Genomic DNA, 12,828 nt, shown 5'->3' on the forward strand with positions numbered 1-12,828 from the left:
TTTTGTTTTATTTAATATTTAACGAGTCAAATAGTTTTTTCTACTATGATTTTCTCTAATTGATTAAAATATTTTGTGTGTTTAGTAATACTTATATATATGCAGATTTTATTATAAAGAAATTTGTAAAATCTATGTTTAGATTTGTAAATACCTTTTGATTGATTTACATGTTTGATAGCATTAAAAGTATTTATTAGTCAGAATAATTTAAAAACTAGAATAACTTTTTGATCAAACCTTTTACTTTATGATGAATAACTTTTGCAACTGAAATATTTATAATTTTTAGATTTATCGATTAAACTAATTTATAAATACCTTTTGATTGATTTACTTGTTTGATAGGCTCAAAAATATTTATTAGTCAAAATAGTCCAAAAATTAAAACAATATTTGACCAAACCTTTTTTTATGACTAATAATTTTTGTAATTGAAATATTTATAACTTTTAGATTTTTATCAGTCAAACTAGTGTTTAATAGCATCAAAAGTATTTATTAGTTATAATAATTCAAAAACTATAATAAATTTTTGACCAAATCTTTTATTGCACGACTAATGACTTTTGTAACTGAAATATTTATAGCTTTTAGATTTATAGGTCAAACTAGTTTGTAAATACCAATTGATTAATTTATGTGTTTAATAGCATCAAAAGTATTTATTTGTCAGAATAATTTAAAAACTAGAATATTTTTTTGACCAAAACTTTTATTTTATGATTAATAACTTTTGTAACTGAAACATTAATAGTTTTTAGATCTATCGGTCAACCTATTTATACTTTTTGATTGGTTTACGTGTTTGATAGCATAAAAAGTATTTATTAGTCAGAATAATTCAAAAACTATAAGAAATATTTTTTTGATCAAACCTTTTATCATTTATGACTAATATTTTTTTGTAATCTCCAAAATATTTATAGTTTTTCATCAGAAAAAAAAAGAATACTTATACCCTAAAAAGTAAAATATTTACTCTTAAATGCCTTATTACTTTCCTATTCCTTTTTATTTTAAATTCGCACGCTGACATCATGTTCACGTTAGTGCCCCCTCCCCTTTTTTCTGCTCTGATACCATCACATTTTATTACCGTATATGAATATCATTATTTTATGATGAATAACTTTTATAATTGAAATATTTATAACTTTTAAATTTATCAGTCAAACTAGTTTATAAATACCTTTAAATTGATTTACGTGTTTGATAGCCTCAAAAATATTTATTGGTCAAAATAGTTCAAAATTAGAACAATTTTGACCAAATCTTTTATTTTATGACTAATAACTTTTATAATTAAAATATTTATAACTTTTAGATTTATCAGTCAAACTAATTTATAAATACTTTTAAATTGATTTACGTGTTTGATAGCCTCAAAAGTATTTATTAGTTAGAATAATTCAAAAACTAGAACAATTTTTTAATCAAATCTTTTATTTTATGACTATGGACTTTTGTAATTGAAATATTTATAACTTTTAGATTTATAGGTCAAATTAGTTTATAAATACTAGTTGATTAATTTATGTGTTCGATAGCATCAAAAGTATTTATTAGTCAGAATAATCCAAAAAAATAAAATATTTTTTTTGACCAAACCTTTTATTGTATGACTAATAACTTTTGTAACTGAAACATTTATAGCTTTTAGATTTATCGATCAAAATATTTATATCTTTTGATTGATTTACGTGTTTGATAGCATAAAAAATATTTATTAGTCAGAAAAATTCAAAAACTATAAGAAATATTTTTTGACCAAGCCTTTCATCATTTATGACTAATATTTTTTGTAATCTTCAAAATATTTATAGCTTTTAATTAGGGAAAAAGAACACTTGTATCTTTAAAAAGTAAAATATTTACTCTTAAATGCCTCATTACTTTCATATCCCTTTTTATTTTAAATTCCCAGGCTCACCTCATGCTGATATCAGTGTCACCCTTTTTTCTTCTCTAATACCATCACATTATATTATAGTATATGAATATACTCTAGTATCAAAGAGTAACTAAGCAGTGTCTTCATTGAATGAGTGTTTCTTCCTCCTTGATACCATTAACGTGTCACGATCCAACCCATCAGGCCGTGCACGCACCTACTCCAACACCTAGATAGGAAACCCTTACAAAAATAACATGAAAAGATTAACAAAATACCAATAATAGCCTTAAAAATCAGGGATACATCATAATTGAATCATCAAAATTCTAGAATTTATTACAAAATACTTTAACACCCCCAAGAATACTAGTCTAAATAAGTACTAAAGTTTCTAAAGATACAGAGTATAAATAAAAACAACACACAACTTCCACCATATGAAACATAACTGACCTTGCAACCAGACTATGTTAAGTGGCATAGAAAGAGTAGTATCATTACAAACAACAGGTACTGGTAGGCATCATCGGGCAACCCGATACCCCCCGCATAATATAAAGAAATCGACAAGAAGAAAACATGCTCTTGAGGAAATACATCGCTAAACCTTTATGCACAAACTCTTATTATCCCCATTAAACTCATTAAAGTCGTTCAAGCCTAACTCTCATCCCTTCTAGTTGGTCCGCTGCCAACCCTAAGACATATCAAGGCCTAGCCATTTAACACATAGATGAGTTTCTGAACTACGGGGCTCATTAACTTTGTCTAACTAGTCTACTACGTTTAGCTTTCATACTAACATCTGGCCCTAGAATAATTAACATCTCACTCGAAAGAGAAAAATATTTAAGTGGGCTAAGGCTCATATTCTAACCACACTGGCATGTTGTGGCGGGACCTATTTCGATCTGTCGGGCTCGCCACAATGGAATTCCTCTCGCTAGAGCGGCTTATTCGGAGGTAGAAGCTTCGAATTCTCTTCAAATCCCCCATTTAAGAAATATGCCCACAAGACATCAGCAATATCTGACTTTAAGTCACTAATTTCACTTAACAATGCATCGATTACTCTCTATTTATTTACCCACGACCTCATTTCTATGATGTGGACAAGTCTAGCAATCATAACATTATCCGAACAGGCATATACATGAACATATTATAAATTTGTCATTTCAGAGCAATATACTGTTTCACATTGTAAATCTCAGATATAATAGTCAACATGGTAACACTTGGACCTTTGATCCTTTCATATCAATTATTACACAAGATGGACATGCTCAATTATAATTGAGTCAGTTTCTCTATCATCACATATATAGTCAAGATCAATTCACAGATGATAGCCACACAATGTTTCTCTCATGGAATCCATACCCAAACTATATATGTGTCGGAACATGACACCCGATTCAATATATGTGTCGAAACGTGACACTCGATCTTATATATGTGTCGAAATGTGACACCTGATCAAATATATGTGTCAGGACATGACACCCAATTCAATATATGTGTCAGAATGTGACACCTAATCTAGTATCACAATCACAGTCCACAACGAATAGTTCACGTACTTGCACAGTTAAGTAACAGCTTCATTGCATGTAATTGTTCACAAATAGTCATTTCATTGATTTCATTTTATCTTTCCCTTTATTAACAATATTTAATCAAGCTTTCTTTATTCAAGGTATCATTTTTAATAGAGTAAGTTCAAGATTATGAATTTTACGGTCTTGGAATTGTAGACCAATCACTACAACACATCAATCACCCAACCACAATAGTAAACTCATAGAAAACTTCACAACACTACTGCATCACTATAAAAGTCTCTCTATGATATAGACTAAACCATAATCTATAACCATAGGTAATTACATTGGTTCATGGCATAGGATTTATCAACCCTAAGTTATTCATATTCACCTTTATTTCATGATTTACATCACTCAAGTAATTCACATGGAATAACCAGCATGAACACACACAATTATTTGTATAATCACATTTCTCTATATACATCAATTTTCCATAACCCACGTGTCTCAAGATATCCTAACAATCCAACAATAGTCTACATTTAATCCCACAAGTATCATTGGCCTTCTAAACAGTTTTCACCAAGATTAACATTCAAAGATTGGACCTTTATCACTGGTCACATAATAAATATGATATACAACATACATTCCCACTCTAAATATCAATTGACAATCATTTAACCATCCAGACTCCATTCCCGAAGGCCTAGGCATAAAATCTCCTGTCAATCTACATTAATTAGGCAATGGGAATAAATTTATAACTACTCAATTGAGAATTCCTAGCTTACTTGGGCGCCAAACAATTGTAAAAGGATTATAGCACGATCCTTGACTTTTGAAAGGAGAATCTATGGAGACTGGCCTAAAATTCATGCGATGTAGCCTTCCTCGCGTTAGAATTCCCTTTCTCCTTTCTCTCCAAGCCTAGGGCAGCCTTTTGGGGATTTCTAGAGTAACCCTCATCTATTTTGGCATTTAAGGAAAGAATGAGATAATAAAAATACGCTGCTTTTAAGTTCTGATCTGTTGTATCCCACTACAGCGGCCTCAATCCCGCTCTGGCGGTCTAGTCGGGACAATGTCCAATAAAATAGGCATAACTTTTTACTCTGAACTCCGAATGAGTCAAATTTGGTGGCGTTGGAAAAAATACTAAAAGACCTTTAATTTGATAGGTTATGGATCATCTAATTCATTATAGGCTGAGAGATATTGCCGTTTGAAGTTGACCTTAGTTTGAACTCAAGTCTAAAACTAAATCGGAAAGATACTTTCAACTCAACTTTGACATAGGAGCATAGTACGACCTTAATTCACAACTAATACACTCCCATATCAAGGAATTAATCCTAGTCTTATGACGAAAAAGATTTGTATACCTTTACTGTAGATATTTTAGTAACGACGGGTTAGATCGTTACACAACGTATAATATATTCTGATGGTATCAAAGAGTAACTAAGCAATATTTTCACTGAATTTTGCCTTCGATGAGATTACTCAATTATTCGTGATACCATTATAGTATATATGCATACTGCCATTGTATCATTGATGTATGTTTTAATTCTTCAATATTTTAATTTAAAAAATAGTCATAATTTAGATACAATTTTAAAAAAAAATTGAAAAAAATTATAAAAAAATATTTTTCACTAATTCAGAGTTTAATAATAAAATTGTGACTTTCATGATTTTCTTTTAATTGTTTCTTATTTATTTCTTAAAAAAAGAGTCGAATCCTATATTATACCGATAGAATATCAATATACCGACGAATTATCACATAAGATTAAGTTCAATCCTATATGATACCGATTTGGTATCAATATACCGACAGAGTATTACATATGATTAATTCATAATTGTGATGCTGATGTCATGTTGCGTCATGCGCGAAATAAAAAAAAAGAAAGTGGGATAGACGCGTAAATAGTTTAGACCATGAATCTATTAAGAATAAATAATGTGGATTGAGTCCAATTTAATAAATAATTTTACTAATTGATCTAATTTATGTAGTTTTCCCTTTTCATTATCCCTTATTCCATTATTCACCCCTTTGGCTAACGGTATAAAACTACTTTTATATTTACAAACTTCTGAAAATGAATTAAAAATACTAATTTTAACACTTTTTTACCAAACACACTAATTGTGAATATTTCAACACTTCTATCCAAATATATATATATATATATATATATATATATATATATATATATATATATATATATATATATATATATATATATATATATATATATATATATATATTATTATTATTATTATTATTTTGTAAAACGGAAAAAGATCTGATATATCCCTCAATTTTGTCTTTTAAAGCTGATATACCTTCGTTATGAAAGTGACTCATATATACTCCTATTGTTACACAAATAGTTTACATATACCTTTTTCTTCTAATGGCGGTGAAAAAATTAATTTAATTTTTTTAAAAAAAGTTTTTTATTAAAAAAAAATACATATAGGGGTATATTTGGTCCTTCCCACACATAATTTATTTTTTTTAACTTTTTGATTCTACGGCTAATTTGAGTTATTATTTTGATGGTCAAATTTATTTTTCTCACTACTTTTATTGTAAAATTTATTATACATGCCCAATTTTCTTTTATAGATACAAAAACTAAATTACAATATAGCAGTAAAAATTAGTTTTAAATTACAATATAGCTGCAAAAAATAGTTTTTATTTTTTTTTCTTATTTTTTCTCTTTTTTTCATTCACACTTTTTTTTATTTCTCTTATATTTACACCAAAGAATGAAAAAATAAAAATAAATAAGAATTAGAAACTTAAATAATGATAATAAAAGAAGTCAAAAAATAATTCATGCGTGAAAAAAGATTATATATGCCCCTAAACTTTGCTAAAAAAATCACATGTATGGGTATATATATTTTTTATTTTTTATTTTACTTTCTCAAAAAAAAATATACCCCATACATGAATTTGTTTAAAAATTAAAAAACAAAACAAAAAAAATTTCTTTCCTTAAGATGAAAAAGGGTATATGCGAGCTATTTTTGTAACAGTGGGGGGTATATGTGGGCAACTTTTGTAACGGCGGAGGTATATGTGAATCATTTGTGTAACGATATGGGTATAATATGAGCCACTTTCATAACAGAAAGTATATCACCTCTAAATGACAAAATTAAGAAGAACCTTTTCCCTTTGTAAAACCAGCTTTAATACTCTAAGGAATATTTTTTCTGGATATTTATTATTTATTTTTAATCAGCTAATTATCTAAACGGGCTCTAAATACTTTCACTTAATATGGAAATATGGAAAGAAGTATTAATTGTATGAAAGGACAATGAAAAAATTATAATAAACAAAAATTAACGTAATATTTTTGTTGTCTTTCTTTCATTAACTTGATTTGTAAGATGCAATTTCTCATTACTATTTTTTTTTCAATTTCCTCACATAGTGTTATATCCGTATTGGAGTTCGATTGCATGACCTATTATTGAAGGTAACATTTTCAACGTGATTTTTTTCATTCCAAGAGTTCAAACCCCGAGACCTCTAATTAACACCTTGTTTGGATGGTTGTTACCCATTGTATTGAACTGTATTGTTTATTTAACTAACATGTTTGTTTAAATTGTTACTTAAATTTCATTATACCACATCGTATCCATCTTTAGGTAACCACGAAAAGTTTTATTTTGTGTAACGACTATTTTGATGTGATCAAGGCGTTACCGTAATATTTTCCTCTTATATTATTTTTACTTATTATTTAAGAATCTTATTGTATTCTTTACACGATCTTTTTATAATAGTTCTAGTCGTATCATATTTCTCTTGTAGGTTTATCATTCAAATTATTAATGTGTAACATTACGTGTAACGACAGAAAAGATATAGTCTATCCAAATATTATATTAAAATAATACAATACATTATGAAACAATAAGTAACAGTCATCCACCACAACCCATGTCGTAAGCCTCATCAAAGTGTTAGTAGTTAGAATTGTAAATTTTATTTGCAAGTTGTACCAAAATAGGTAAGCTTTATCCTAACTGCCTTTGCTATATTTAGAATACGAAAAAATCAAAGCCCATTAAAAATGAGAGTTAGTTAAACTTTGAATCTAAGTAAACCACAATATTAGGGGAATATGTTTGAATAAATTAACCACATTTTAAAAATAATATTAAATTTATCAAAAAATACTCATATTTTTTTTATTTTTAAATTTGTTACTAATTTATCTCACTTCAACATACTACATATATAGGTGAGAAGTACATCTTTAATCATCTATATTCCTCATATAGGAATTAATTAGTATTCAGTTTGAGATTTAGAAAAAAGTAAACAAAAGTAAAAGAAATTTAGGTCAGTATGTCAGATGTGGGGAGTAGTAAAAGGCAAGGATCGAGATCGGAGAGTAATAATAACAATACTAAAAATGCTGACGATTGGCTACCAATCACATCAAATAGGAATGCAAAGTGGTATTATTCGACGTTTCACAATGTCACCGCTATGGTTGGTGCTGGTGTTCTTACTCTCCCTTATGCCATGTCCCAAATGGGATGGTATGTACTTTTTTTCCTACCTCTTTCGCTAAGATCAGTGACGTAGCTACATACAGTGAAGAATTATTAGTTGAAAAGACATTCTCCATTGAAAATTTATATTTGAGTTTTTTTTTCTACATCTTTATAGTCTAAAAGACATTCTCCATTGAAAATTTATACTTGTATATAGGTTACAAATTACTTTTTACTCTTATAGTGAAATTTCTGGTTCTAAACTGACTAAGACACATCTAGGACATATTTTGTTTTTTTGTGGATTGGCTTAATTCACTATTTTTCACTCTAATGACGCTTACTAACATATGTATGTATATATATATATATATACACCGTTAATTTTCAGTATAATAATCATTCATGATCTAGCAACATTTCATTATAACGATATAATTTTCTTTAGAATTGATTTTTCATGGTAGATTTATTATAATAGGTACTGGGGAACCGTAGTACTAATCGTATCATGGGTGGTAACATTATATACCTTATGGCAAATGGTGGAGATGCATGAGATGGTACCCGGAAAAAGATTTGACAGGTAATCAAAATAGACTAAAATGCAGGTCATAATTCAATTCACTCAGTTTTAGCTCTATTTTAATCTCTTTACTATTATGACTATATATAACGGAGACTTTTGCCGGGGGGTTAATCAGAAACCCTCTCTCTACCTCACCTCTGAGGTAGAGGTAAGGTCTGAGTACACTGTACCCTTCTCAGATCCCATTGTGTAGGACTACACTGAATATATTATTATTTTTTGTATAACGGAGAATCTTAGTAACTCAGTTCGTTGATGACCTGATCTTTTACCTTATTGATGAGGGTTCGATATCTCTTCCTCCATTTTTCCTTCCCCTGCCCCCACTTTTTTGATGGGATGAAATGGATTAAACTGAAATGAGCCGAGCTAATAAATAAATAGGTCAATAATCAGTTCAAACTTGACTGAATTGGATGAGTTATGATTTTCGCGAGCTAATTTTGCCCTCTTTATCATAGGTACCATGAGTTGGGGCAAGAGGCTTTTGGTGAAAAGCTTGGGCTATGGATTGTGGTTCCTCAGCAATTGACAGTGGAAGTTGGAGTGAACATATTGTATATGGTCACTGGTGGCAAGTCACTCATGAAGATTTATAACACTGCTTGTCCTACTTGTAGGCCTTTGAGGACCACTTATTTCATCATGATTTTTGGTTCTGTTCACTTTTTTCTTTCACATTGCCCTAATTTCAACTCTATTTCTTTCGTCTCCTTCCTTGCTGCTGTCACATCTCTTAGGTAATAATAACATCTTATATTTAATTAATTGCCTTTTTTCACTATTAAAAACAATGCAAAGATCGATTAAAAGGAAACCGACGGCCTGAGTCGGTCCAAAGAATCGAAGGAAAACCAACCTAGTTCATCATTTTTAAAGAAAATCGATGGACTTTAAGAAAATCAATGAAAACTATTGTTTATTTTATTATATCAAAAAATCGATGAAGTTCCTTGGTTTTTAATTATATTTTTACGAAAATTGAGGGGCTTCATCGGTTTTTGAAGTATAAAATTGCATATTTTATCAAATAACTAGTGTATGTGGCTGAGTGGTAGAATTGTCCAATTATGTCATAGTAACCTCAATTCGATTCCAACTAAATTTTTTATGTATATTTCTGTCCATCTATTGGTCTTCTTAAAATTTCAATCTCAATTTATAATTTATTGAAATCAACGTCAGTCTTTTCATTTCTATGTAGGTTTTCAATTTATTGAAACCACAGACTCCCTCAGTTGTCTTTTCGACGATGTACAGTCTATTGATTTGGCATCGAATTTTTTTTTAGTAAATTGAGGGTGTTCGTTGGTTTCGACCCTTGATTTTTGCATTGTTTTTAGCAGTGTTTCATTTCAATTTTTTTTTTTTGTATCTTGACAACATTTTTCATAAATGTGTAGTTATTCAACCATAGGTTGGGGAGCATCAGTACACAAGGGAATAGGTCCAGATGTTGAGTATGGTCAAAGGTCTTCAACACAAGTAGGAAGAGTATTTAGTGCATTTCATGCTTTAGGGGAAGTTGCTTTTGCATATGCTGGCCATAATGTTGTCTTAGAAATTCAAGCAACTATGCCATCAACTCCAGAAAATCCATGCAAGAAACCAATGTGGAAAGGAGTTATTGTTGCTTACATTATTGTGGCTATATGTTATTTTCCAGTTGCTTTTGTTGGCTATGCAGCTTTTGGAAATACTGTGGAAGACAACATTTTGATCTCCTTAGAGAAACCTGCTTGGCTTATTATCATGGCGAACGCCTTCGTTGTCATTCATGTTATTGGAAGCTATCAGGTCAAACTTAGTTCATATGGACGATTACTTACTTTTCATTTTTGAACTTGCTGGTGAATAACGAACTTGAGCGGCCCTTGATACTTCATATCACTTATTATATATTTTCTGGTTCATGGTAGAGTTTGAACTTTGTGATGTCCGTCTAATTTTCATGTCAAGATTTTAACTATACAAATTGCTTGGTTTTGGTTTGCTTGATATTGGAAGCTATCTGGTCAAACTTAGTTCAGATGGATGATTACTTACCTTTTACTTTTGGACTTGCTGGTGAATGATGAACTGAGCGACTCTTGACACTTTATATCACTTAGTATTTTTTTTTGTTGTTGTTCATATATGGTAGAGTTCGAACTTTGTGACATGTGTGTCCAATTCACGCGTCAAGATTTTAACTGTACAAATTATTTGGTTTTAGTTTGCTTGATATTGGAAGCTATCTGGTCAAACTTAATTTATATCAACAATTACTTATCATTATTTTGAACTTGGTGGTGAATAATGAACTCGAGCGATCCTTGATACTTTACATCACTTATTATATATTTTTTAGTTCGCGGTAAAGTTTAAACTTTTGTTGACGTGCGTCTAATTTACACGTCAATATTTTAACTTATACAAATTTGTTGGTTTTTTTGGTTTGATGATAATTTTTCAGATATTTGCTATGGGTGTGTTTGACATGGTGGAATCTTACTTGGTCAAGGCAAGGAAGTTTGCTCCAACTACAATGCTAAGAGCTACTGTTCGGACTGTTTATGTTGGTATGTCTCTATTTTTTTTGGTTGATTATTAGAGCTCGTTACGTTTGGCCATAAGAATTGTGAAATTTATATATATATTCATATTTGGAAATTGGAGTTGTTTTTAATTTTTCGTGAATGAAAATAATTTTTTAGTATTTTTTAAATTCAAATTGAATCATGAATTTTTTCAAAATTTTATGGACAAACATGATTTTTGAAATTCTAACTCCGAAAAAATATGTACATATTCATGACCAAAAGACCACTTAGTATGATTTGCTCAATAATTAAGCCATCACTTATTAATTATTCTATTATTTTGTATTGCATATGCAGCCTTAACATTGTTCCTTGGAATGACATTTCCATTCTTTGGTGGACTACTTGGTTTCTTTGGAGGATTTGCATTTGCTCCTACTACCTACTTTGTAAGACAAAGATCTTGTGTTATTTTTACACATCCTATGTTAGTTTTTTTTAGTCATCTCCAAGAAAAAAACCATATAATTAAAATAATATTAATGACTGACTACAAAATCAAATCTCTCAAATATTGACATTATGGTTGTGCATATTTCGAGTCAGACCAATAACACTAACTGATAATAGGGTTATTGGGTTAATGATTTGAGTTATTAGTTTGTCGGTTTTATAACGGTTGAGTGTCTTATGATTATTGGGTTATTAATTCGATCTTGGTTTAACTTCTTTGTTTAACAGATTAACCAATAATACGATAAGAAAAGTAAAATTATAATAATATCCTTACATACATTTTACCGAAAACACTCTTGGATATATATATATATATATATATATATATATATATATATATATATATATATATATATATATATATATATATATATATATACACACACCAATCAATGAGAATATTTGTTAGAATTGATCACTCTTGAACTAGTTTTTCTTGGACAAACTTATGTAGGCAATGATCAAAACAACCTTATTAGTTAACCAAATAAACGAACCATTAACGATTAACACACAATCTTATTATTGATTCAGTTATCGTTTTGCATGTTATTACCCAATAATCCGATACTGGATAATCAAAATCTTATTATTGATTCGATTATCGATTTTTCAGACTACAAATCGATAATCAATAAGCCAAATTGATAATGTTCACACTCAAATCGAACCGAACCGACTGACAAACAACACCTCTAATTGACAAGAATTTTCTCTATTGTTGCAGCTTCCCTGTATCATGTGGCTTGCCATTTACAAACCTAGAAGATTTTCATTGTCTTGGTGGACTAATTGGGTATGTTACAAGAAAATTCTTTTGAGAAATTGATGAAATTTAATTGATTGTATTGTTGATATTATTATTTTGTCTTTGTTTCTTTTATGCAGATATGCATCATACTTGGTATTCTTCTGATGATTTTAGCTCCAATGGGTGCCTTGAGGCTAATCATACTGCAAGCCAGAAATTACAAGTTCTATTCTTAATTATAAGTATTAGTATTTGTCTTAATACATTTTGAGAGAGAATTAGTTTTGTAGTCAATTTTTATTTTTTATTTTTTTAAGTTTTATGTTATTTTTACGAGATCTTCATTTTAGACATAACAGCTCTGAAAGATCAAATTTTATTTATTTTATAAATGGTCGAGATATCTTAATTCCTCATGTTATTTTAAATGCCTTTCTATTTTAGTTTAATTATTG

General features: G+C 29.3%; 1 protein-coding gene across 1 annotated transcript; it reads left to right on the top strand.

Moving 5' to 3' along the window:
* The first annotated feature begins 7,858 nt into the window (after nt 1-7,858).
* Nucleotides 7,859-12,609, top strand: LOC129871146 (lysine histidine transporter 1-like). Its single transcript, XM_055946032.1, has 8 exons — nt 7,859-8,040; nt 8,477-8,581; nt 9,046-9,324; nt 9,988-10,381; nt 11,040-11,145; nt 11,464-11,555; nt 12,350-12,418; nt 12,511-12,609. Exons 1-8 carry the CDS (start codon nt 7,988-7,990, stop codon nt 12,607-12,609), a joined length of 1,197 nt encoding a protein of 398 aa, XP_055802007.1. The 5' UTR covers nt 7,859-7,987.
* Nucleotides 12,610-12,828: the final 219 nt, after the last annotated feature.

Source organism: Solanum dulcamara, chromosome 10 (genome assembly GCF_947179165.1).
Source record: "Solanum dulcamara chromosome 10, daSolDulc1.2, whole genome shotgun sequence".
Lineage (NCBI taxonomy): Eukaryota > Viridiplantae > Streptophyta > Magnoliopsida > Solanales > Solanaceae > Solanum > Solanum dulcamara.

Excerpts from the sequence above, each read along its gene's own strand:
- LOC129871146 (XM_055946032.1), top strand. The coding sequence starts at position 7,988 with ATGGTTGGTGCTGGTGTTCTTACTCTCCCTTATGCCATGTCCCAAATG. Across the intron at positions 8,582-9,045 it reads CCCGGAAAAAGATTTGACAG|GTACCATGAGTTGGGGCAAG; the intron begins GTAATCAAAATA and ends TCTTTATCATAG. Across the intron at positions 10,382-11,039 it reads ATGTTATTGGAAGCTATCAG|ATATTTGCTATGGGTGTGTT; the intron begins GTCAAACTTAGT and ends ATAATTTTTCAG.